This window comes from Schistocerca nitens, chromosome 6, assembly GCF_023898315.1.
Source record: "Schistocerca nitens isolate TAMUIC-IGC-003100 chromosome 6, iqSchNite1.1, whole genome shotgun sequence".
Taxonomy (NCBI): Eukaryota; Metazoa; Arthropoda; class Insecta; order Orthoptera; family Acrididae; genus Schistocerca; species Schistocerca nitens.
In genome coordinates, this window is record NC_064619.1 from 16032013 (window position 1) to 16058263 (window position 26251).

General features: G+C 40.2%; 1 protein-coding gene across 1 annotated transcript in view; it reads right to left on the minus strand.

The window, feature by feature from the left end:
- Nucleotides 1–3173: 3173 nt before the first annotated feature.
- The window catches only part of LOC126262688 (chitin synthase chs-2-like), a 254809-nt gene continuing 231731 nt past the window's right edge, over nt 3174–26251 (minus strand). The window contains exons 22-23 of the mRNA XM_049959463.1: nt 3946–4168; nt 3174–3823 (exon numbers count right to left, since the gene is read on the minus strand). Of these exons, the coding sequence (XP_049815420.1) occupies nt 3528–3823; nt 3946–4168 (519 nt within the window). The 3' untranslated portion in view covers nt 3174–3527. The remainder of the gene's footprint in view (nt 3824–3945; nt 4169–26251) is intronic.

Below are 26251 nucleotides of genomic sequence, written 5' to 3' on the forward strand. Positions count from 1 at the left end.
GAACATGGTCTTTTGTCCGCTAGTGGCAGTTGAACGAACATTACTTTTGAAAATATGTGTTTAACTGAATTTGAATAGTGCATCACAGCTCCTTTTGTCACTAAACACAGACACAAATTCCAGTCATGGACTAGGCCTGTTCCAACTGCTACCTATGAGGTAATATGAAGAACGATCTATGATAGTGGGGCACGTTGTGACATAGCAAGATGGAATCATGTTTCTGCATTTTTTAAAAGGATAGACTGCTATTCATCATATAGAGGAGGTCATGAGTCAGAGACGGGGACAATGAAAAGACAACTAAACACGGGAGCTTTTGATCAAAAAGTCTTCTAAAGTAGGCAACACATACACATTCTGAAGTAGACAACACATACACATTCATGCAAGCACAATTCACACACACACATGACCATTATCTCTGGCTATTGAGGCCAGACTGCAAGTAACTGAACATGATAGGAGAAGCAGTCCGAGTGGTGGGGGGTGAGGAGTTGGTTGGGGGTGGGAGGGAGGGAGAGGGAAATAAGGTAGGATTGGGAGTCAGTAAAGTGTTGTTTGCAGGAGCATGAAGGAACATGGTAGGAACAGGGTAAAGGAGCTAGGTGCAGTCAGGATGTTAGATGGGGAGGGGGCAGTGGGGGGGGGGGGGGGGCAGAAAATGGGAGAAGTAGAGGAAAAGACGGTGGGTGCATTTGTGGAATAGAAGGCTGTGCAGTGCTGAAGTGAGAGCAGGGGAGGGCAAGGACTAACGAAAATGGAGGCCAGGGGGGTTACGAGAACTTTTGTTAGTTCCTGTCCTTCACTCACTTATCCCCTTTCCTGCTACCACTCAAGCACTACATAGCCTTCTATTCCACAAATGCAGCCACAGTCTTTCTCTCTACTCCTCTACTTCTCTCCTTTCAGCAGCCCCCCCCCCCCAACCCTCACTCCTCCTCCCCCTGTCCTGTGCGCGTCTAACATCCCCACTTGCACCTAGCAATTGTACCCTGTCCCTACTACATCCATTCATTTAACACATTCATGTATTCCACATCCACTGGCAATGTGCACATTTCGTAGTTTTGACCGGTTGCACATCAAATATTTATCTTAAATATGATAAAACAAAAAAATGAAACTGTTTAGCTAAGTAAGTCTCTTGACGTGTCTAAAATAAAAAGTGTAACATTCATGATACAGGTGAGGTTAATGAGACAGATGTCAAAATAATCAATCTACAATATTATGAATCTGATATGTTGCTTTTCCCCAGGAAAAGGACTCTGAAAACAACTGCTAAGTCTTGAGGTAGCTTAGGAAACAGTGCTATTTACAATACTAGTATTAATAATTATTTTTGCCTAGAAGCATATGGTCCACCAACTACACAAACAAGAAAAGTGTCCTAATTAATTTTATGAAAAGCCTTACTGGATGGTTTGTGCGTAGAGTTGGCATATCGGTACCTTGCATCATATAACAAGAAAAAGGCAGCAAGAACCAAGAATTGAATAAAAATATTTGTGTGCAGTTTTGCAACTTTATGTCCTCAGTTGTCATCTGTTTGAGGATTTGCTTACCTCTGAATGCAGGCCATATTGCCACGTCATTATTCCAAAGTGTGGTGGTTCAATATTAAGAGCTTTTTAAGAGATTTCTTTGGATTTATATCAGTAATAAGTACATCCAGGCAAGGTAGTAATGAAACATACTGAAAGATGAAACTTCCTGGCAGATTAAAACTGTGTGCCCGACCGAGACTCGAACTCGGGACCTTTGCCTTTCGCGGGCAAGTGCTCTACCATCTGAGCTACCGAAGCACGACTCACGCCCAGTACTCACAGCTTTACTTCTGCCAGTACCTCGTCTCCTACCTTCCAAACTTTACAGAAGCTCTCCTGCGAACCTTGGAGAACTAGCACTCCTGAAAGAAAGGATATTGCGGAGACATGGCTTAGCCACAGCCCATTTTTGTAATTGTTATTTCAGCTTGGAAAGTTCCAGTGTTTATTTGTTTGTGAAATCATTTTTGATATCAGTCATGAGAACCACTTAATCATAAATCACACAACGGAAATATAATATGAGGCAGAGAGATAGATTTAACATCACTTATTTTGTAAATAAGACTTAAAATAAGCCTCATCAACTAGTGTTTCTGAACAGTAAGTAGGTTTCTGGATTAATATCCACATCAGTCTCCAGATTTTATTTTTGTCTTTGTAGTACACAAAATCATAATTAAGAGGCTCTCTTCCAAATTGCATTATCTGCAGCAGGGATGTTGTAAATCCTTGCTACAGATGTTTTTGGTATTGTAAATGGCATACACTTGTAATGCACATAGCAAAAATTGAACATTGTCACAAAATGTAGAATGATTTCTATTTTATCTACTTCTTGATAACTGAGATAGGAGTAAGAAACTAGTCATAACATCTTTTTTCAGAATAATGGAAAGAACTACCTTTCACATCAGTTTACTGTCGTAACTCTTGTTATGAGTGCCTGTCTGTGGTACCATAGGAGAATGTTGGACCATAAAGAGCAAAAAGAGACCATCATGAAAATCTGTAAAGTGATGGCAGTTCCTCTGTTATCCTACAGAAACAAAAGCTGGGTCAAAGAAACAACAGAGATGAGGTTCCCAAGGAAAACAAAGGGCTGCACAAGAAGAGACATGATTAGAAACGAAGATTTTAGAACACAATTAAATATTTTCAACACGAATGAAAAAATTCAAAAATATTGTGAAGTTTGGAGGCAACACCTCAAGAAAATGCCAAGAAAATTGGAAAAAGAGACATCGGAAGACCTCAAAGAAGATGGGAATGGTTTTATTTGTTTATGAGTCTGGAACAGGTGATGAACTAATCCTTGAAAGGAAAATGATGATGATGATGACAGTGAACTGTTGTTATAAATACAGGACTCTTCCTTTGAAATTTGACATTTCACATGATACAAGATAATTATATTTGGATATGTTGTTACAAATTAAGAGTGGTCTTTCAAAAATTGAACAAAGATACTTAAAGTAGCCAAAGTGATCAATAAATTACTGACCAAAACTAAAGGCAATTTTAGTCACTGACTTCAAATATCTCTCCATCTAAGAAAGTGTAAGAAAAAACAAGCAGTCTTTCATGATTGTGGAAGTGTGAAATTCAGCATCAACCCACATATAAGTGAATAATAATTTATTATTTTACTCCAATCCATTTTTTTTGTAGAAGAATAAGTTTTTCTTATTTTAATCCTGTTCACATAAATATTGAACAAAGATTTTACAGTAAAAAATAATGCATACTTTTTTATTCTAAATCACAGAAATATCATCTGGAAGGCAGTTAGGTTTGGTACATTTGTTGTAGTGTTGTTATGATACCTGAAATGTACTGGTGTTACTACCTAGGACCAGCAATGAAATTTTATTTACAGAGTAGTATTCAATGTTGTTATAGCTTTTTTCACTGTTCTTGACAAATAATTAACCATTAAAGCAATGGCTTTTAATGAATAAATAATTCTCAGATCTGTCAACTATATTTAACATCGGTATCTGCAAAAGTAACTATACTCTTTCTTTTCTGAGAAGGTCTCCTATTTATTCCTATATCCTCTGAAAAACCATCAAATCCTGCATTCACATGACCATCATTAGTAATTTCTGTGTGTGCTGGTGATGTCAAATGAGGATAGGTTGTCGACATCTTGTTCTTTCCAGCCAGTGCCTTAGAATTTCGCCTTTCTATAGTTGTCCTTCTGTGCATGTTCATTAAGTGTGACGCTGTTGTCTTCCTGAGACTATAACGGTGACTGAAATGGTCAATACCTGTCAAAGGAACAGAAATAATACAAATTTAATTCAACTGTAATTATCAATTAGCTAAACATATTTAACTGTGTAAGTTCATTGCAGTGTAAATTTGCAAAGTGTGACTGTAAGTTATTTACCATGCTCTCCATCATTCATAAATTGTTGTATGCTGAGTTTGAAATTATTAGCTAAATTTACACTCTTAGGTGCTTGTGGAGAAGGTATCAAACACGTCAATTTTCTCTGTGATGGTTTCCTTTTATCTTGTTCTTCATCAGCTTCAGGTGGCATCTGTTGCATATGCGAAACTACAGCTATGATCTCTTTCCTAAGGGCTGCTTCATCTTCTTGATCATTAGCCTGTAAACAAATTCACAAACATGTTCTTATTACAGATATGATGAGAAGTAATTATGAATTAATTTTGGCATGGTTTCTGTTGTGTGCTAGACAGTAACAAGTATAAGGCAAGCTGGTTTGGTACAGGAGTCTCTGCCAAATTGGATAGAGCAATTATAGAGAAGAACAGGTACATTGAGGTAGGAAAAATGCTATAAGAAATAACACCAACTAACTGAAACAGTAGTAGCTAATATAGCATGGATGATACATGAATGAAATAATTTAAACCATGGTGCAGATGGAAACCCAGAACTAAGCAAAGAAAGGAAAGCAGAAAGGTGGAAGGAGTATATAGAGGGTCTATACAACGGCGATGTACTTGACGACAATATTATGGAAATGGAAGAGGATGTAGATGAAGATGAAATGGGAGATACAATACTGCGTGAAGAGTTTGACAGAGCACTGAAAGACCTGAGTCGAAACAAGGCCCCGGGAGTATATAAGATTCCATTAGAACTACTGACAGCATTGGGAGAGCCAGTCCTGATAAAACGCTACCATCTGGTGAGCAAAATGTATTATGAGACAGGCAATATATCCTCAGACTTCAAGAAGAATATAATAATTCCAATCCCAAAGAAAGCAGGTGTTGACAGATGTGAAAATTACCGAACTATCAGTTTAATAAGTCACAGCTGCAAAATACTAATGCGAATTCCTTACAGATGAATGGAAAAACTGGTAGAAGCCGACCTTGAGGAAGATCAGTTTGGATTCCGTAGAAATATTGGAACACGTGAGGCAATACTGACCTTACGACTTATCTTAGAAGAAAGATTAAGGAAAGGCAAACCTACGTTTTTAGCATTTGCAGACTTAGAGAAATCTTTTGACAATGTTTACTGGAATACTCTCTTTCAAATTCTAAAGGTGGCAGGGGTAAAATACAGGGAGCAAAAGGCTATTTACAATTTGTACAGAAACCAGATGGCAGTAATAAGAGTCGAGGGGCATGAAAGGGAAGCAGTGGTTGGGAAGGGAGTGAGACAGGGTTGTAGCCTCTCCCTGACGTTATTCAATCTGTATATTGAGCAAGCAGTAAAGGAAACAAAAGAAAAATTTGGAGTAGGTATTAAAATCCATGGAGAAGAAATAAAAACTTCGGGTTCACCGATGACATTGTAATTCTATCAGAGACAGCAAAGGACCTGGAAGAGCAGTTCAACGGAATGGACAGTGTCTTGAAAGGAGGATATAAGATGAACATCAACAAAAGCAAAACCAGGATAATGGAATGTAGTCGAATTAAGTCGGGTGATGCTGAGGGAATTAGATTAGGAAATGAGATACTTAAAGTAGTAAAGGAGTTTCACTATTTGGGGAGCAAAATAACTGATGATGGTCGAAGTAGAGAAGATATAAAATGTCGACTGTGTAAGGGGTCCGCAGGCCCTTACTACTAAGTTTGCGCTCACACAGGTCGACAGGGCAACTATCGAGTAGTGTGTGTGCAGGTCGCGAGAGCTAGAGGGGGTTCACCGGAGTGCCGAGTGCTGCTTGGGTAGATTCCCGCGAGGCGGGAAGAACTGGGCGGAGAGAGTGTGTGTGTGGAGAGTGCGGAGTCAGGGTGTGGTAGGTTCCCGCGAGGCGGGCAGAGCTGTGCAGAAGCCAGCAGTTGAAATTAATGCAAATTACCGGCAAAGGGAGTGGCCAGCGCCGTGGTTTAACCCCTTTGTGTTAGGATTATACGGGAAAGTAAGAAAGTTTAGTTACAGAGTGATTTCAGTGATATTAAGTGCCGCTATTGAACTTCCGCGTCTACCGCGCCGGCATGACTTGGATTACAGTGATTGGATGTTGCATGTGACGATTAAGAATAATTAAAGAAACCTGTGCTGAGATTAGCCGTCATTAACAGTGTATTGACGAAGGCAGTGGCTGTCTCCTTATTTTTGTGCTTTTGCTAAGAATATAGGTCTTGTTTGTGAAACTGTGTTTGTTGTCCTTCTTACCACCAAACAGTACGTTATTACAGTATTTGTGAAGGACGATATGGAATGTAACATCTCCTGAGCAGTCCAATCCGATTGCCAGCCCCATTAGGTACACGGTCACATTAATTAATTATCTAATTTGGGCTGCTATTCAGATCCCGAACGAACCGGGCGCAAGAGAAATAATAAGGGAGTGTTACACCCTTGGCTTACCGTGAAAGGACAAGTGCAATTTTCGGACGAATCGTAATGAACAATAAATAAACTTACCGTGTTTAACGCGAGAAAATTAATTTTAAATGTGGAATCGGGACAGTGCATGAACGTTAAAATCGCAACAAGGAACAGTGCATTTTTGAACAATACGAAGTAATAATATCTTACGGTTGTGACTAAACTGTTTTTCTTGACATATTAAATAGCCAAAAACTGTGTGGTAAAGTGCAAATGCGTAAATCCGCGCGAAAAACCGGGAAAAGTGATCATTAAAGAAAGACACGTGTGAACAATAAAATAGCGAGACGAGCCAAGATTTCGTCACAAAAGTTGTTAGAAGGGTATTTAATGATAACATGTTGACTGAAATTGCCTTTTGAACAGTGAAAATCGGATGGTTTCGTGTGGACCCATAAACTGTTAAGCTGACGATATGTATTGTGGCGACGCAATTAGTGAGTGACGTCACGCAGACCCGTGTAGCAGTTGCACCAAAGAGCTTCGATCCGCGAGGTGATTTCACACGACACCACGGCGAGCGACGCGACTTCGAGACAACGAGCAGTCCCGGCATCTAGCGGCCGAACTACAAACTACGCCCACCTACAGCGCCACGGAGCGGCCGACGGGGAACTACGTCGCCTTGCAGCTGATCTTCAACTTGACGCGAGCTCCAGCGGCGGCACAGCCACGCCCATCTCAAACGTCAAAACATCGCGGCTCGTGATAACGTCGGTTGGTGAGTGAAGACGACGGGTTAACATAACAGTAAATTGCAGTGTGCAGTCTTCGCGATAAATAAACAATTTTTAACTGGTATTTACATTAGAAAAAGTGCTCAATTGCAGTAATTTCCGAAAAGTTGCGAAACATACTCTGAAATATAGCATGCTTATTTATGCACACTGCACTGTATAAATGGTAATTGTTTTGGTAATTTTGCATTTATAGATTTTATGAGTGTTGTGATTATCTTGTTTTAAAACATTTTTACATAAATTGTGTATGTGAAAATTGTTATTGGAAATTTTGGTTTTGAGAGCTGTTATGTTCAGTACTCATGCATGTTGTATCATTTTGGGAATTAACTGAAAGGATTGCAGGTACTGTTTGATTAGTTTCATGATAATTAGGAGTGTTTTGGGTTACTAGAGGTTATTCTGTATTACTTGTCTGGGCATTAAATATAAACCAAACATGTCTTCTGAAGCTAAGCAGGTCTGTGAGGCAGTAGTCGAAAGGAAAGGGGTAGGACAGGGAGACAGAGATGATTCAGGAATTAGTGATTGTGGATTGTCATTAGGAAGCCCATCAGCACATTCAACTAGTTATCCTGAGACACCGGGACAAACGATGAGAGCTAGGCCAGTTTCAGAGGATGCAGATATGCGATCGATGTTGGCAGCCTTGCTAAAAGAAAGTAGAGAGAGGGAAGAAAGGTTAGAGAAGCGTATACAAGAAAATAACGCATCATTAGAGAAAGGTCTCAGAAAATCACTAAAGGAAGATTTACAAGCATTGTTAGAGAAGAATTCACAAGAAACTAAAGCATCGTTAGAGAAGAATTCACAAGAAACTAAAGCATCGTTAGAGAAGAATTCACAAGAAACAAGAGAATCACTAAAGGAAGATTTACAAGAGATCAAAACGTCACAAATGAAGATGGAATGTAATTTGAAGAAGGAAATGCAGGAGTTACAAGAACGACTGAAGATGGACATCAACGAGAAAGAGAAGAAGCTACAGATGAGCATAGACCAAATCCAGGGAGATGTGGAGAAGGTGGAAGGAAAATTAACAAAAAAGATAGAAGACGATATTGAAGGAACGAAAGCCGAATTGGGAGAAAGAATCAATGAAGTGGAAACAAATTGCAATCATCGAATTGCCAAGGTGACGCAGATGCAGAAACAATGCAATGAGGCGGTTAAGGGGATAGGAGATAGGCAGAACCAACTAGCTGTCAATCTGAGAAATGCTATAGCCGTGCAACGAGAGGAGGATAACAAGAGGGTTGAAATGGAGGTCAAGCAGTTACAACAGGGAGTGCAGCAATTGGAGAGCAAGACAGAAGAAATTGATAAACGAATTAGCAATGCCACCTTAGCCATTGGGGGAGGTAAGGTCGTTACATTAATGAGCAGTGATAATCGGTGCATCCAAAGTAATACAGGGCAGAAATTTAGACCGAAAGGAGGATTGCACCCAATGATATTTATGAAATGGCTAAAAGGAGTTTTCCCAGTACATCTTAAGGACTCAGACAAGATTCAATTTGCGATAGATAGAATGGAAGGTGAGGCCTTCACTTGGGGAGTCCGAAAAAAGGAAGGGGTTACTAGTTATGACCAGTTTGAAGAGGAATTCTTGAAGAAATACTGGTCCAAAAGCCATCAATGTGCAGCAATTGAGGACCTACTCCATCGCAAGTCACTTAATACATGGAGAGGAACGTTGCGAGAGTTTGCTGAACATTTGTGGGAATTGAATGAGACCTTGGAACAACCCCTGAGTGATGACGTAATGATATCTGCGATAAAAAGAAGATTGAATCAGAAAATGCAAGAAACTGTATCCGGGAGCCTAATTGAAGATAGGGAGGCCTTGATGAAAATACTAGAACAGTTGGAATCTGTTCGATCACAGGGACACAATCAACCTAATGATCAAAACCGAGGGGGAATTAATGACCCAAGGAATCATTTTGGTAATTCGTCTAATTATAGAGGAAGAGGTAGTGGTCATGGATACAGGAACCATGGTGATGAACGTCAATGGAGAAATGATTGGAGAAGGAGTGAAGAACCAAGAGATCATGAGAGAAGATGGGATAGGCGAATGAATGACACGGTGCATATAGAAGAGGAGGAGAGACCGGAAAACTGAATGACACTCCAGATGAGGTCCGATCGGGAGTGAGAACTACGAGGACCAGAATAAACCTACTAAGACACGACGATGGTGGAGACCTCAGAGAAGATCTACTGGAGGAAAGAAGTGGGATTCCCAAAGAACCCAGGCTACGCATGATAGGGATAAAGTTATGTGGACTGAATATCGAGGCATTAGTCGATACAGGAAGTGAAGCATGTGCAATATCCAAAAGGTTACATGAACAGATACTAAAAGCAAATGTTAGCTTACCTAGTTTCCCAGTGAGTGGAGTGAGAATTGTGAACGCATTGGGTGCAAAGAGTAAACCTATTAAAGAACAAGTGTTAATTACATTCGAAATAGAGGGAGAAGAATACGAAGCAACGTTTTTGGTGGTGGCAGGATTGAACACATCAATTATTTTAGGGATAGATTGGTTGAATGAAGTTGATGCAGTAGTGAGTTTTGATGAAGGTACTATTAAGGTCAAGGGAAGAAAGGGAGAAGAGAAGAAGTTAAAGTTTGCTGAGGGGAATGCGATCGAAGAAGAGGAAGAATTCAGAAGAATAAATTTGTGTCACGAAGAGGAACCCACCACGGGATACGGGGAAGAGGAACTAGGAAAAGAAGTGTTGATATACCTTGAGGGACTAGCACGAGAGGATAGAAATAAAGAGGACAAGATCAGAAAAAAATTGGAGGAGATGACGCACCTAGATGATAGGACTAAGAAGAAATTAGCCACAGTATTATACAGGCGTTGTAAAGTATTTTCTCAACGGCCAGGTATCATGCAAGGAGTGGAGTGTAAGTTAAAAATAAAGAACCATAAACCGTTCAACATAAAACAGTATCCCATTCCCCAGGCGAAATGAAGAGCAGTAGATGAAGAAATACAGAGGATGATGGATCTTGGGGTTATAGAACGGGCTAATAGTCAATACAACAACCCCCTATTTGTTGTTGATAAGAAGGATGGAAAGGTGAGGATAGTTTTGGATGCCCGAATGGTGAACAAAATCATCGAACCAGAGAGGGACAAACCAGAAACTATAGAAGAACTGATTCAAAAATTCCGGGGAGCAAAGGTGCTTAGTAGTATCGATTTGACTGCTGGGTACTGGCAGATACCATTGGCCACAGAGTCTCGCCAGTATACAGCATTTACTTATGGAGGAAGGTGCTATCAATTTAGAGTGTTGCCGTTTGGACTTAATGTGTCAGTGTCTGAGTTTATAAGAGCGATGGATAAAATACTAGGCGAGGAGTTACTTAAGAAGGTCACCGTCTACGTGGATGACCTCTAGATAGCAAGCGAATCATGGGAAGAACATTTGGATAGACTGAATGCAATCTTAGCAGCTTTTGAAACCGCAGGGGTAACTGTAAATCTGGACAAGTCAGAATTTGGCAAATCAAAGATAAAATTTCTGGGCCATATAATATCCGAGGAAGGTATCTATCCTGATCCTAGTAAAATGGAGGCTATTAAAAATTTTCCGACTCCTCATAGTAAGAAACAGTTGCGAGCATTCTTTGGGGTTTGTGAGTTTTATAGGAAATTTATCAAAGGATCTGTACTTAATGCCCCGAGTATGAGGGAATTGACTAAGGCGAGGATGCCGTGGCATTGGAATGCAGAGTGCCAAACCGAGTTTGAGAATATCAAGGAAGCACTATACAGTGCGGATATATTGTACCACCCGGATTTTTCCAAGGATTTTTATTTAGGAGCAGACAGCTCTGACTATGGACTAGGAATACATTTGTACCAAATAGAGAAGAGCGGAAATGGTGAGAAAATAAGAACAATAGCATTCGGTAGCAGAAGTTTAAATGCTTGGGAGAGGAAATACTCGATTACTGAAAGGGAAGCATTGGCAATTGTGTGGGGGTTTAAGCGTTTCCGGTATTATTTGGCCGGGAGGCATGTGAAAGTCGTGACTGACCATAAGGCCCTGACATTTCTGACTACAAGCAAATTGAGGCATAGCCGACTAACCCGATGGGCCCTAGCATTACAAGACTATGACTTCGAGATACTTTATGAACCAGGAGCAACACATATAATACCTGATGCCTTGTCAAGATTACCAGCTGACTCAAGAGGAATGTTGGTGGACAGGCCGGAAGGAGAAGGAGTTAGAATAAATCTGATGAGGGGAGTACAGTATGAAGAATTCATAAGGAAGTTCCTAAGGAATGTGCGTAGGGAACAGAACGAGGACGAGAAATTAAAGACAATTAAAAACAAATACAGGTGTGCAGGAGAAGAAAGAATTCGCACATTTTATTATATTCACAATGGGATGCTTTATAAAAGAAACAAGGAGAGTGAGGAGAACTGGAAACTCTGTGTACCTGAGCATGTGGTAGAAAAATTAATTTGGTATACGCACTATAGTAATGCACATTATGGACCGAAGAAATGTCTGGAAAAATTGAAGTTGGATTGTGCTTTCAACAACATGGGAAGGCGTATACATAAAATACTGAGTACATGTGACACATGTCAGAAATCTAAGACGACAACAGTACAGCACAAAGGATATATGCATCCAATTGTACCAACAGCAATTAAGGACATAGTTGCAGTGGATCTATTTGGGCCACCTCCTGCCTCACGAGGGAATTACACACAAATCTTAGTAGCGGAAGAACTGGTTTCCAAGTACATAAAATTTTACCCGTTGAAGAAAGCTACTAGTAGAGCCATCATTAACCAATTTGAGAAAGACTATTTTCAAAAGGTGTGTATTCCTAAGCGAATTTTGAGTGATAATGGATCACAGTTCAGGTCAAAGGAATGGACAGAGATGTTAAGTGAGCACGGAATAGAGCAAATTGCCATTTCTAGGTATAGGCCAGCTTCTAACCCAGCGGAACGAACAATGAAGGAATTGAACCGTTTATGCCGAACCTACTGTCATAGGAAGCATGGTTCATGGAAAGAATATCTGGAAGAATTTGAGCGGGTTAGGAATCACCTCCCACATGATTCTACAGGGTTTGCACCATGTGAAGTATTGCTCAATCAGGAACCCGATAGTATTTTTCGTGAGTTGGTAGTCTACCCACCAGGAAGTTCATTGACCTGGGAAAGGAAGTTGGAGCTGGTGGAATTAAGTATGAAGGAGAAGGCTCGGAAAAGACAGGAAAGACACGACAAGCTAGTGAAACCGATAACTTACCGAGTGGGAGACATGGTATTAGTAAAGGTTCATGCTAGATCAAAGAAAATAAACGCTGAAATACATAAGTTTAACCACGTTTATAAAGGACCATACAGAATTATAAAAATTGGTCATCCTAACACTGTGGAGTTGGAATATGCACGGACAAAGAGAGTGCATGGAAAAGAGCATGTGGAAAACATAAAAAGATACTACTCACACGAGAGCAGAAATAACCCAGATGAGGAAGAGGAACTCGATTAGGGCAAATGTATGAACTGAGAGTGTCTAAGCTCCTTGAAGTAGTGGCGTAGGACAGGGTTAGAACATTTAGCTGTAAAATGGACTTTTGAAAGAGGGAAGTGTTTATTTACATTGTGTTTTATGATGTATTTTAATTAGAATTGCATATGTCATGTGTTTAAGTAAAAATTTTTGAGTGTATATGTTGTATGTTTTGTCAAATTGATATTGGACTATAGAGGGCGATTGCGGTTGATGTAAAAGTTGTAATTTGGACAATGCCATTTATGTAATGTAATGACCTTTTGTAAAAATTATTGTGGAGGCAGCCCACTACCGGAGTCCAGGATTATTTTGACAAATTGTAAATTCATTAATTATTTGTATTGCATGTTTTGTTCAATGTAACTATGTTTTTAAATCCCTTGCCGATTCTTTTTCACCTGCGGTTCAAAAGAAGTTTTTGAGGGCGGGGATGTAAGGGGTCCGCAGGCCCTTACTACTAAGTTTGCGCTCACACAGGTCGACAGGGCAACTATCGAGTAGTGTGTGTGCAGGTCGCGAGAGCTAGAGGGGGTTCACCGGAGTGCCGAGTGCTGCTTGGGTAGATTCCCGCGAGGCGGGAAGAACTGGGCGGAGAGAGTGTGTGTGTGGAGAGTGCGGAGTCAGGGTGTGGTAGGTTCCCGCGAGGCGGGCAGAGCTGTGCAGAAGCCAGCAGTTGAAATTAATGCAAATTACCGGCAAAGGGAGTGGCCAGCGCCGTGGTTTAACCCCTTTGTGTTAGGATTATACGGGAAAGTAAGAAAGTTTAGTTACAGAGTGATTTCAGTGATATTAAGTGCCGCTATTGAACTTCCGCGTCTACCGCGCCGGCATGACTTGGATTACAGTGATTGGATGTTGCATGTGACGATTAAGAATAATTAAAGAAACCTGTGCTGAGATTAGCCGTCATTAACAGTGTATTGACGAAGGCAGTGGCTGTCTCCTTATTTTTGTGCTTTTGCTAAGAATATAGGTCTTGTTTGTGAAACTGTGTTTGTTGTCCTTCTTACCACCAAACAGTACGTTATTACAGTATTTGTGAAGGACGATATGGAATGTAACATCTCCTGAGCAGTCCAATCCGATTGCCAGCCCCATTAGGTACACGGTCACATTAATTAATTATCTAATTTGGGCTGCTATTCAGATCCCGAACGAACCGGGCGCAAGAGAAATAATAAGGGAGTGTTACAACTGGCAATGGCAGGGAAAGCGTTTCTGAAGACAAGAAATTTGTTAACATCGAGTATAGATTTAAGTGTCAGGAAGTCGTTTCTGAAAGTATTTGTATGGAGTGTAGCCATGTATGGAAGTGAATCACAGATGATAAATAGTTTGTTCAAAAAGAGAATAGAAGCTTTCGAAATGTGGTGTTACAGACAAATGCTGAAGAATAGATGGGTAGAGCACATAACTAATGAGGAAGTATTGAATAGGATTAGGGAGAAGAGAAGTTTGTGGCACAACGTGACTAGAAGAAGGGATCGGTTGGTAGGACATGTTCTGAGGCATCAAGGGATCACTAATTTAGTATTGGAGGGCAGTGTGGATGGTAAAAATCGTACAGGGAGACCAAGAGATGAATACACTAAGCATATTCAGCAGGATGTAGGTTGCAGTAGGTACTGGGAGATGAAGCAGCTTGCACAGCATAGAGTAGCATGGAGAGCTGCATCACACCAGTCCCAGGACTGAAGAACACAACAACAACATGACTATGTCTGCTAAGCTACTATACATATCAAGAAAAACATTAGCAATTACCTAACGAACAGTAACAGTCATGATCATAAAACAAGAACCAGAACCAATGGTCTTCAGTCCTGAGACTGGTTTGATGCAGCTCTCCATGCTAGTCTATCCTGTGAAAGCTTCTTCATCTCCCAGTACCTACTGCAACCTACATCCTTCTGAATCTGCTTAATGTATTCATCTCTTGGTCTCCCTCTATGATTTTTACCCTCCACGCTGCCCTCCAATACTAAATTGGTGATCCCTTGATGCCTCAGAATATGCCCTACCAACCGATCCCTTCTTCTAGTAAAGTTGTGCCACAAATGTCTCTTCTCTCCAATTCTATTCAATACCTCCTCATTAGTTATGTGATCTACCCATCTAATCTTCAGCATTCTTCTGTAGCACCACATTTCGAAAGCTTCTATTCTCTTCTTGTCTAAACTATTTATTGTCCACTTTTCACTTCCATACATGGCCACACTCCCTACAAATACTTTCAGAAACGACTTCCTGACATTTAAATCTATACTCAATGTTAACAAATTTCTCTTCTTCAGAAACGCTTTCCTTGCCATTGCCAGTCTTCTAAGATAAATCGTAAGGTCAGTATTGCCTCATGTGTTCCAATATTTCTACAGAATCCAAACTGATCTTCCCCGAGGTCGGCTTCTACCAGTTTTTCCATTCATCTGTAAAGAATTCGCATTAGTATTTTGCAGCTGTGACTTATTAAACTGACAGTTCGGTAATTTTCACATCTGTCAACACCTGCTTTCTTTGGGATTGGAATTATTATATTCTTCTTGAAGTCTGAGGGTATTTCGCCTGTCTCATACATCGTGCTCTCCAGATGGTAGAGTTTTGTCAGGACTGGCTTTCCCAAGGCCATCAGTAGTTCTAATGGAATGTTGTCTACTCCCGGGGCCTTGTTTCGACTCAGGTCTTTCAGTGCTCTGTCAAACTCTTCACGCAGTATTGTATCTCCCATTTCATCTTCATCTACATCCTCTTCCATTTCCATAATATTGTCTTCAAGTACATCGCCCTTGTATAGACCCTCTATATACTCCTTCCACCTTTCTGCTTTCCCTTCTTTGCTTAGAACTGGGTTTCCATCTGAGCTCTTGATATTCATACAGGTGGTTCTCTTTTCTCCAAAGGTCTCTTTAATTTTCCTGTAGGCAGTATCTATCGTACCCCTAGTGAGATAAGCCTCCACATCCTTACATTTGTCCTCTAGCCATCCCTGCTTAGCCATTTTGCACTTCCTGTCGATCTCATTTTTGAGACGTTTGTATTCCTTTTTGGCTGCTTCATTTACTGCATTCTTGTATTTTCTCCTTTTGTCAATTAAGTTCAATATTTCATCTGTTTCCCAAGGAGTTCTACTAGCCCCCGTCTTTTTACCTACTTGATCCTCTGCTGCCTTCACTACTTCATCCCTCAGAGCTACCCATTCTTCTTCTACTGTACTTCTTTCCCACATTCCTGTCAATTGTTCCCTTATGCTCTCCCTGAAACTCTGTACAACCTCTGGTTCTTTCAGTTTATCCAGGTCCCATCTCCTTAAATTCCCACCTTTTTGCAGTTTCTTCAGTTTTAATCTACAGTTCATAACCAATAGATTGTGGTCAGAGTCCACATCTGCCCCTGAAAACGTCTTACAATTTAAAATCTGGTTCCTAAGTCTATGTCTTTCCATTATATAATCTATCTGATACCTTCTAGTATCTCCAGGATTCTTCCATGTATGCAACCTTCTTTCATGATTCTTGAACCAAGTGTTAGCTATGATTAAGTTATGCTCTGTGCAAAACTCTACCAGGCGGCTTCCTCTTTCATTTCTTAGCCCCAATCCATATTCACCTACTATGTTTCCTTCTCTCCCTTTTCCTACTCTCGAATTCCAGTCACCCATGACTATTAAATTTTCGTCTTCCTTCACTACCTGAATAATTTCTTTTATTTCATCATACATTTCTTCGATTTCTTCATCATCTGCAGAGCTAGTTGGCATATAAACTTGTACTACTGTAGTAGGTGTGGGCTTCGTGTCTATCTTGGCCACAATAATGCGTTCACTATGCTGTTTGTAGTAGCTTACCCGCACTCCTATTTTTTTATTCATTATTAAACCTACTCCTGCTTTACCCCTATTTGATTTTGTGTTTATAACCTTGGAGTCACCTGACCAGAAGTCTTGTTCCTCCTGCCACCGAACTTCACTAATTCCCACTATATCTAACTTTAACCTATCCATTTCCCTTTTTAAATTTTCTAATCTACCTGCCGGATTAAGGGATCTGACATTCCACGCTCCGATCCGTAGAACACCAGTTTTCTTTTTCCTGATAACGACATCCTCTTGAGTAGTCCCCGCCCAGAGATCCGAATGGGGGACTATTTTACCACCGGAATATTTTACCCAAGAGGACGCCATCATCATTTATCCATACAGTAAAGCTGCACGCCCTCGGGAAAAATTATGGCCGTAGTTTCCCCTTGCTTTCAGCCGTTCGCAGTACCAGCACAGCAAGGCCGTTTTGGTTAATGTTGCAAGGCCTGGTCAGTCAATCATCCAGACTGTTGCCCCTGCAACTACTGAAAAGGCTGCTGCCCCTCTTCAGAAACCACACGGTTGTCTGGCCTCTCAACAGATACCCCTCCGTTGTGGTTGCACCTACGGTATGGCCATCTGTATCGCTGAGGCACGCAAGCCTCCCCACCAACGGCAAGGTCCATGGTTCATGGGAAAGGCCACCCTCCATAAACAGCAGAATTAACTGTCTTCGCTACTACTATGGTGGCCTCTTAAAATAAGGAATTAGCCTACGGATGGTAGACCAATCAGCATTCAGAAATTGAGGAATTTGCTTATGCTACCAGAGGTTATGTTTAATTAAGGAATTCTAGTAGTGGAACATGTTGGAAGATAAGCTGTCTCTATCCTCTTGGCACCAAGTGTGTGCTTCTGTGTACTTAAATAAAGAGATGCTAGTAAATATTTATTCAGCACAACATATAAAGGTAAATTACAGCATGTAACTGTCAAACTGCCAAAAACATCATTTGTTTCAAGGCCAGAGACAAAATCAATAATCAACAAATCTACAAGGCTCATAAAATGTAACAGACATCTTTATTGCCCAAATCACTTTACCCCCCCCCCCCCCCCCCCCCAAAGTCTGAACATTATTTGACACTGAAGCGTATGCAATGGCCTAGAACAAGTGGTGCCTGAAGATTTAACCAGAGGCTCAGTCTGTAATGGCAGAAGGCTGGGTGCATCTGGTGACTTAGTGCATGGAATTGCACATAGGTAGTATTGCAGCCTTAGCTGCTGTCTCTGAACCAGCTAAAATCTGGCACAGATGAAGTCTGGCTTAAATCTGTTTATGGATATCATGACAGAAGAGCCATTGATCTCAACAACAAATTTTCAATCATGGTGGGCAGCTACTGTGTATGGTCCACTGTATGGTAGTTGGAGAGAGTTCTGAATGGAATTTTGTCAGACGAAAACCTGTTTGCAGGAATGCAAATTGTAGAAAAAGAATGGTCATCCTTTTGAACAGCAGGGCAGAGATTATGAATCTGCAAGTACAGATGTTGTGCTAAATCTGATGCTTCAGTGCTATTTTTCATTGTGTGAATGAAGAATTTGCCAGGCAGTTGCAGAGTTTGTCTATATACTAAGCTGTTTCAGTGTTGAAATCTTGTTTCTGCTGGAAGAGTATTGCAATTGTGACACACAGATGGAGCACTGGATTTGTAGGGCTGCGAATTTATGAGATAACTAAGCAGTTTGGATTTGCAGCACCTACAGTTGGGTCACTGTCCTGGCAGAGATAACTGTAACGCCTTTCTCAGGTAGTGGCAATGACCCGTATGACAAAATTTGATGGTAGAAGAGGGTAATCTGTGATTTACCAAAATACACTTGGTAGTATTTAACACCACACCATGCTGTTCTAAGCGTGAGAAAATTTCCACTAAGTGTTGCTAGTGCTGTTCTACAGTGGCTTCAAAGATGAGAAAGATGTGATCATTTGATCATCAATTTGAGCAAAAGCGTCAATCACTAGTGCAAACTGTGAATATTTTCTGTACATGCACAGCCAAGCATGGCATCCATATATTCCATAACACATTATCATTCACTGCATTGCCTGTCAGTGTGTGAAGATTCAAATTATTTGGTATGGTGTGCAGTCATCAAGTTCTTCAGCACAGAAAAATATTTGTGTCACTCTGCTTATGACTATTACAAACATGTTGCAATCATTTCTTTGATAGAGGTGTATTTATCAATACTTGTGAGGAGCAGAAGGGGGGTAAACAAGGATGTTTTGTATTTCCATAGCCATTTGCTTCCACCACATAATTTCATTTAGTTTCATCTGCAATAATATGGGCCAAGACAAATTGTCACCCAAGCTGGGCAAACCACTGTACTGGATTGCCCAACCATTGATAAGTCAGCGCTTGCAGAATTCTGTTTGTTTGCCTTGGGAGGCATTGATTAAGCAAAATGATTGTCATGAGTAGTTCTGCAGTTCACATAAAAACTTAAATAAAAACTGTTTCATCATTCCAGTGTGAGATTCAGTTGTTCCTCCATCAAACCGTTGTATACTGAGTAAGAGGAAAGCAGCAGTTCCATCCCATCTCAATGATTTTTTGCTGCAGGGATACAGGAAAACCACAGTAAGATAAGTACAAGTGTAACATTCTTACATATTAATGTGCAGTTTCTTAAGAACAGACTTAATGAACTTCAGTACTGGCTGGAAAACTTCAACTGCACTGTGATTTCAATAAATGAACACTGGCTTAGCAATGACGAACTAAAATTAAGTGTACCATTTAGGTATGAATTGGCAACCAGCTATTGTAGAACAAGTATTAAACATGGTAGTGTATCTGTAATGTTAAAAATAGTGTGACCCTAATCTATGAAGTTATGGATGTAAGTGGACTGTGCATAAAATCAAAGTTTGAAGCTGCAGCCATAATGTTGCCAAACCAGGAAATTATAACAACTTCAGTATACCGCCCCCCAAAACACAATGAAGACCTGTTTGTGGAGCTTCTGAAGAAACTGATTCTCTTGCTACTCAAATACAAAAACTACAGAATACTAATATTTGGTGATATCAATACAGACATTAGGTTTAAGAATAGAAAGGTTGACCACTTGCTAAATACATTAAGATCCCTTAACTTCAGTTGCATAAATGACAAACCCACAAGACAGGAAGCATGTATAGATAACATAATTTGTAATTTTCATCTAAACAAAACAGAATTCAACACAATCAAGCTAGGCATTTCAGATTATGAGGGACTATGGCCAGACAAATTCTTAACAGTAAAGCAACTGAAACTTCCACAGACAGTAGAAAAATTATAAGACCAATTAACGAATCAAAGCTAAACAAGTTGATAAGTAAATTGACTTCAATAAAATGGGATAAAATAATACCCACTGCAGGTGCAAGTGAATCTACCAACAAATTTCTAGAACTATTAACTGAAAATTTTGAAGCATGTTGTCCTAAACACAGCAAAAAAATATAAAAGCAAAATTGCTACACCAAACCACAAAATCTAAAAAGCTGGAACACATCTAAGTAGAAGAAGAATCATAATGCTACTCTATAATAATAGGTCCAAGCACAATAATGCTGACATGGAAATGTACATGAAAGTGAAAAAGATTTACAGGTGAAATCAAGGCAGCTAAGTGCAATGAAAAAGATACATATATACTGAACTCAGTAAATAAACGCAAAGCTGCATAGGAAATTGTTAAAACAAACTAACTGTGATGATAAAGTATACCAGACACCAATTCCACCTGATATTCTAAATGCACATTTCATCAGTCCTCAATCAGATAACAACATAATGGAGAATGTGAGTAAGGCAGAGGCACTGCTGCCAGAAATGAACAGTAAACAGACAGACGGCTTTCACTGGACTTGTGTAACTGAGAAAATGCTCAATGAATCAGTAGCTAAGCTCAGTAATTCTAGCGCAGAGGATTACTATGGTCTCTCAAATTATGTTAGTAAATATATCAGAAATCAAATTGTAGCACCACTGACTAAATTAATCAACAAAATTTTAAATGAAGGTAATTATCCAGAACGTTTAAAAATATCTGCAGTTAGACCAGTACATAAGAAAGGAGATATAGCAACACCAGATAACTATTGACCAATATCACTTATACCCGTAATATCAAAAACAATAGAATACTGCATGCATAAACAGATGAGTCAATGTTTTGAACATAATGATATTCTCACCTCCTCACAGGATGATTTCAGATCCAGCCTTTCTACAGTCAAAGCAGTTGAGAGTATGGTAGCAAAAATATACAATTGTTTTGAAAATAAAGATATTATCTGAACAACGCTGTTGGACCTCAGGAAAGCTTTTGATATGGTCTCCCACAATATTCTGATAAAAAAACTACTACTACGGAGTGAGAGAGAATGTTCTATGCCTAATGCAGTCATACATGGACAACAGAAAACAGTTATTTAAGGTAAATAATCAAATGTCAAAATGTCTCCCTGGATCTGTGCTTGGACCTTTCCTTTTCATTATTTATATAAATGATTTACCTGCAGTTGTATCATGTAATTCAGTGCTATATGCTGATGAGACAACACTCATCATATGTGATACCAATATTGAAAGTGTGCAACACAGCATGGCAGTGGCAATGGAGAGGTGCACTACTTGGTTCGAGGCAAATGTACTGCAGAAGAATGATAGTATAACTGAAGCTACTGTATTCAATCTGAATGCTCCCAGTCATGATAACAAAACAGTAAAATTATTAGGATTTCATATAGATCAAAAGCTCAGCTGGGATACCCACACAGGGAAGATATGTGGCAAATTGGCACGAGCCATATATCTGCTGTACAAGCTGAGGAGCAGTGTCAGTAAAGAGCTTCTGTTATATGCATATTTTGCTTCTTCCATTTGCACCTGAGTTATGGAATACTATTATGGAGAAATTCTGTAGGCTCAAAATTAGTGTTTAAATGGCAAAAGAAAGCCATAAGGTGCACAGCAGAACTTAGCCCATATGAATCATGTTGAGATAATTTTAAGAAACTAAATATAATGACAGTTCCTGGCCTGTATATTTACAATTGCCTAGTCTTCGTTAAAGAGAATCTGAGTAAATTTGACTTAAGGAGAACAGTGCATGACCATAACGTAAGAAGTGGACATGCAATTAATATGCCATATGGTAGGCTTGCAAAGACACATAACAGCTACAAATATCTTGGTTCTGTCTACTTCAACAAATTATGTGAAAATGCCTACACAGTGCCAGTGAATAAATTTAAAACTAGTCTTTCGAGATGGATCAAAAGTTAAGTAATTTACTCTGCTCAATAGTTCCTTGAATATGTGACAAATGACCCACTTTCCTTATGAGAATGAACTATAAAGTAACTGCAAACTACACATATGCCACACTGTGCAACTATTTTATTTTTGTTTCATGTATTTATTGTTGATTATCTGTTTGGTTATTTATTTGTCATTTACTGAACTATGTAGTTCATTTATCTTGTAATTGATTTATTGGGAAACTTCTTGTTGTTATTGACATTTGCACAAATATGTGTCGTATCCATCTTGGATTATTATATTGTAGTTAATAACATTTGTCATCAGAATGAGATTCTCACTCTGCAGTGGAGTGTGCGCTGATATGAAACTTCCTGGCAGATTAAAACTGTGTGCCCGACCGAGACTCGAACTCGGGACCTTTGCCTTTTGCGAAAGGCAAAGGTCCCGAGTTCGAGTCTCGGTCGGGCACACGGTTTTAATCTGCCAGGAAGTTTAACATTTGTCATGTTGAAGTTCATATTATTATTATTGTTAACACTGATCACACCAATTGCATGTAAACATGCTCAATAGTGGAATAAAACATTTGCATTTGCATCTGCATTTGCATTTGCATTCTGATGCAAGATTCGGGAACTCGCTATGACCAAATGTTGTGTGAATACACTATTTACTTAATACAACACACAATGGCTAATTAAATTGTATAACCATTAAACTGTCAAGAACATCTATATATCAGTCATTTGTTTAAAGTCCAGAAAGAATACCAATAATCAAACGCTCTACACAACACATAAAATATAACAGATGATTTATTGTCTGAAGATCCACAGCAAGGGTTCAGAGCTGGAAAGTCAATCTAGTCAGAAATTTTTAACTTTTTAAATCAAGTGGATGGTTAAAGCAAACACATATCTAGTATATTTCTTGATCTCAGTAAAAACTTGATATTACTGATGATGGTGTTGGTGCAACCAAGGCAGTAACCATCCGAATCAATTATGTTTGTTTGTTTGAGCAAATCAGCCAAACCAGTGCACAAAATATAAACACTTGTGTACCATGTACATTAAACATTTACTAATGAATGCAGAACACAGAAGATATTCCGCAAGAACCTGAGACTAGTTAAGCTCTAGAGTAGTGCTGGTTGATATCTGTCTCTATTTGCATGGAAGTTCTCATACTGGCACTTTCATGAAAAGCTGCTAAAAACAAAGAGAACAGAACAAGAGCTGATGGCGAACAAGGTGGTGGTGGTGGTTAGTGTTTAACGTCCCGTCGACAACAAGGTGCCGGCCGCGGTGGTCTAGGGGTTCTGGCGCTGCAGTCCGGAACCGCGGGACTGCTACGGTCGCAGGTTCGAATCCTGCCTCGGGCATGGGTGTGTGTGATGTCCTTAGGTTAGTTAGGTTTAAGTAGTTCTAAGTTCTAGGGGACTTATGACCTAAGCTGTTGAGTCCCATAGTGCTCAGAGCCATTTGAACCATTTGACAACGAGGTCATTAGAGACGGAGCGCAAGCTCGGGTTAGGGAAGGATTGGGAAGGAAATCGGCCATGCCCTTTCAAAGGAACCATCCCGGCATTTGCCTGAAACAATTTAGGGAAATCACGGAAAACCTAAATCAGGATGGCCAGAGACGGGATTGAACCGTCATCCTCCCGAATGCGAGTCCAGTGTGCTAACCACTGCGCCACCTTGCTCGGTGGCGAACAAGGGGATCTTTGGCAGCTGGTGTGCAAACTCTTTGACAGCTGTGAAATATGAACACATTAGTAGATGATCTTGACTGTTACATCAGCCCCCTAGGGAGTAGCAGAGCATCATCTAAAAATCTTGCAGGAAAGAGTACCCAACATCAAGGGTGTGTTCTTCATTAAGATAGCAATTCTTTTTTGGTGACCTGTGTATGTAAGTTTTAGTGAAGGTTTGACACTGTCCATATGTAACATGATGTGTGAGCAATAGGTGCACATAGCTAGATGTTGTTAATGTGTAGATGCTTGAGGAGGTTGTAAGCATGTGACATGTTCCCTCAGGTGACAAATGAAGTGTGACTGGTCGTGATCAGGTAGCTGTATAGAACTAGGATCAATGAATTCACCAGGCAATTGATGTGCATCGTGGTACGTAGTTCCACTGATGATGAATTCAAGTCATGTTTTAAGTGATTCAAAGATGAAGTAAGATCACAGATAAGGCAGTGGTCCAACTTGTGTTGTGACACATCAATGTAGGCTTTAAAGAACAATGCCAATGTTGAATCATGCCATTTCTTGCAGGATGGTAACTGATTGTCCTGCAATGGAGAGTGCCACATAACTTACTGAGTTGACTAAATAGCTCTGACTCAAATTGTCGGCCACAGTTCATAATGGTGTGCAGCGTGAAACCCTATTTGACACAAAGGCAAAAGCTAGCATTGCTGCCAACATATTATTGACCAATATAGCTTCTATACAATGGATGAAATGAATCAGTTGCAGTCAACAGATATCATTGACCACTGGACAGTGAGAGTGGACCTACTATGTCTATGTGCACATGTATGAAGCATGTTGTCACGTCTGGATGGAAAATCTGCAACTGGTGCACGCATATGATGGGATATCTCATTGCACTGATACTCAAGGCAAACACAAGCCCACTTGTGACAATCATCATATCAGGCCAGACAAAACCTCTTGGAGCCAGGCAAGTTGTTGGTCTAATGCCAGGGTGGCATAGGTTAAGGAGGCTATCAAAAGCTCATAAGCAGAACTCAGCTGGCAGCAGAGGATGAGATCCTCCACTGGAAATGTCACAATAAAACTTCATATCTCAATCATAAAAATCAACAAGTTGTAACTGATGGGTGAATGATGCATCATTCAGTAGTTTTTGGGGTTCCTGATCACATTCTTGTGTTTTTGCAAGTTGGATTAAATCAGTAACATTTGTTGTCACCAACTTTGTTAATATCTGAAATGTGGGGAATGTCAGTGCTAAATTGGACAACGAATTCCAGAAGTTTGTACTCTCGTGGTGAACACTTGTTTTTGTCTTGCACAATTGACTTGCTGCTGCAACACCGCACAGATGTCTGGCTAGCATCAACAACCAACACCAGATGTGCATCCAATGCAGGATGTGTTAGGAGTCTAGCATTTGCTGTGCTTCAGTTCAAGGCCACAAAAGCAGAGCTCATCACATTGGTCCAGTGGATTGGCGCATTTCCCTTTGTCTTGGGCCAGTGAGGGCTGCAGCAGCAGTTCTCGCAATTTGGCTGTGCAGGGCAGGTGATGCCAGTAAAAACTCAGCATTCACAAGCAACAGCATGGTTCTTTGATGGTTTCTGGCTGTGAGACCTTCATGAGATGGCTTCTATTTCCCCATGCTGCAACTATGGCCCTGCTGATAAATTAGACAACCTATGGAGATAACCTCTGGTTTACTCAAGACACACTTTGTAGTGTTTAATATTACACTATGATGTTCTAAGCACTTGAAAACTTCTGCCAAGTTTTGCTGGTGCTGTTCTGCAGTGACTGAAAAGATGAGGTCTTGTAGGTAAGCAAAACAGAATGACAATTCTTGCAGCATGGAGTCAATGAACCTTTGCCAAGACTGAGCAGTGTTGTGCAAACCAGTATCATATAGAGACTCTCAGACAAGCCAAATGGAGTGATTGTCACTATTTTTGGAATGTCTTCATCCACCATGGAACTTCATGTAAAGGCCTTTGTGCAGTTTAGTATACTAAAGACAGAGGCACGATGGAGAACATAGTTGTAGTCTCTTAAGAAGTGTACTGGATATCTGTCCTGAATTGTCCTTAGATCAAGCATACGATAATCACCACACAGGCACCATGCACCACTCTTCTTGAGTACCAGATGGAGAAGTAGTGACTATGGTCTGCTAGAAGTGTGAATAATCTATTCCCTGAGCATCAAGTCAAATTTTGCCCTTGCAATAGTGAGATGATTAGGAGCTTGAGATGGCATAAAACTGGTGGGCCATAAGTGATTTTGAAGTAATGCATAGTACTGTGACAGACCCACCTCAGGGTGCCTGGTGATCGTATTATGGCTGGAAACTGGTCAAGTGACCCAGCATATTTTCTTCCTGCTGCCTGCATGAGCTTGATGCTGTGTATTGCTGCTCCACCTGAGAATTCAACAGCTAAAGTCCAGCAATACTACTGACAAGCCTCATATCTACCACAATAGGCAGAAGGCGGTAATATACCAGGAAGTTGGCTCCAATAATCAGCCCCACGATATCAGCACGACGGTACAACCCATCAACAAGTGTGCGACAAGCTGAAATTCCTGCAACTACTCACTGCATCTGAAGAGTGCACAACTGTAACTAAGGCCTGGACAGCCATAACTGCTGATGGTGCGACCTGTAGCAGCATCAATTGGAGCAGCCTTCTTAGTG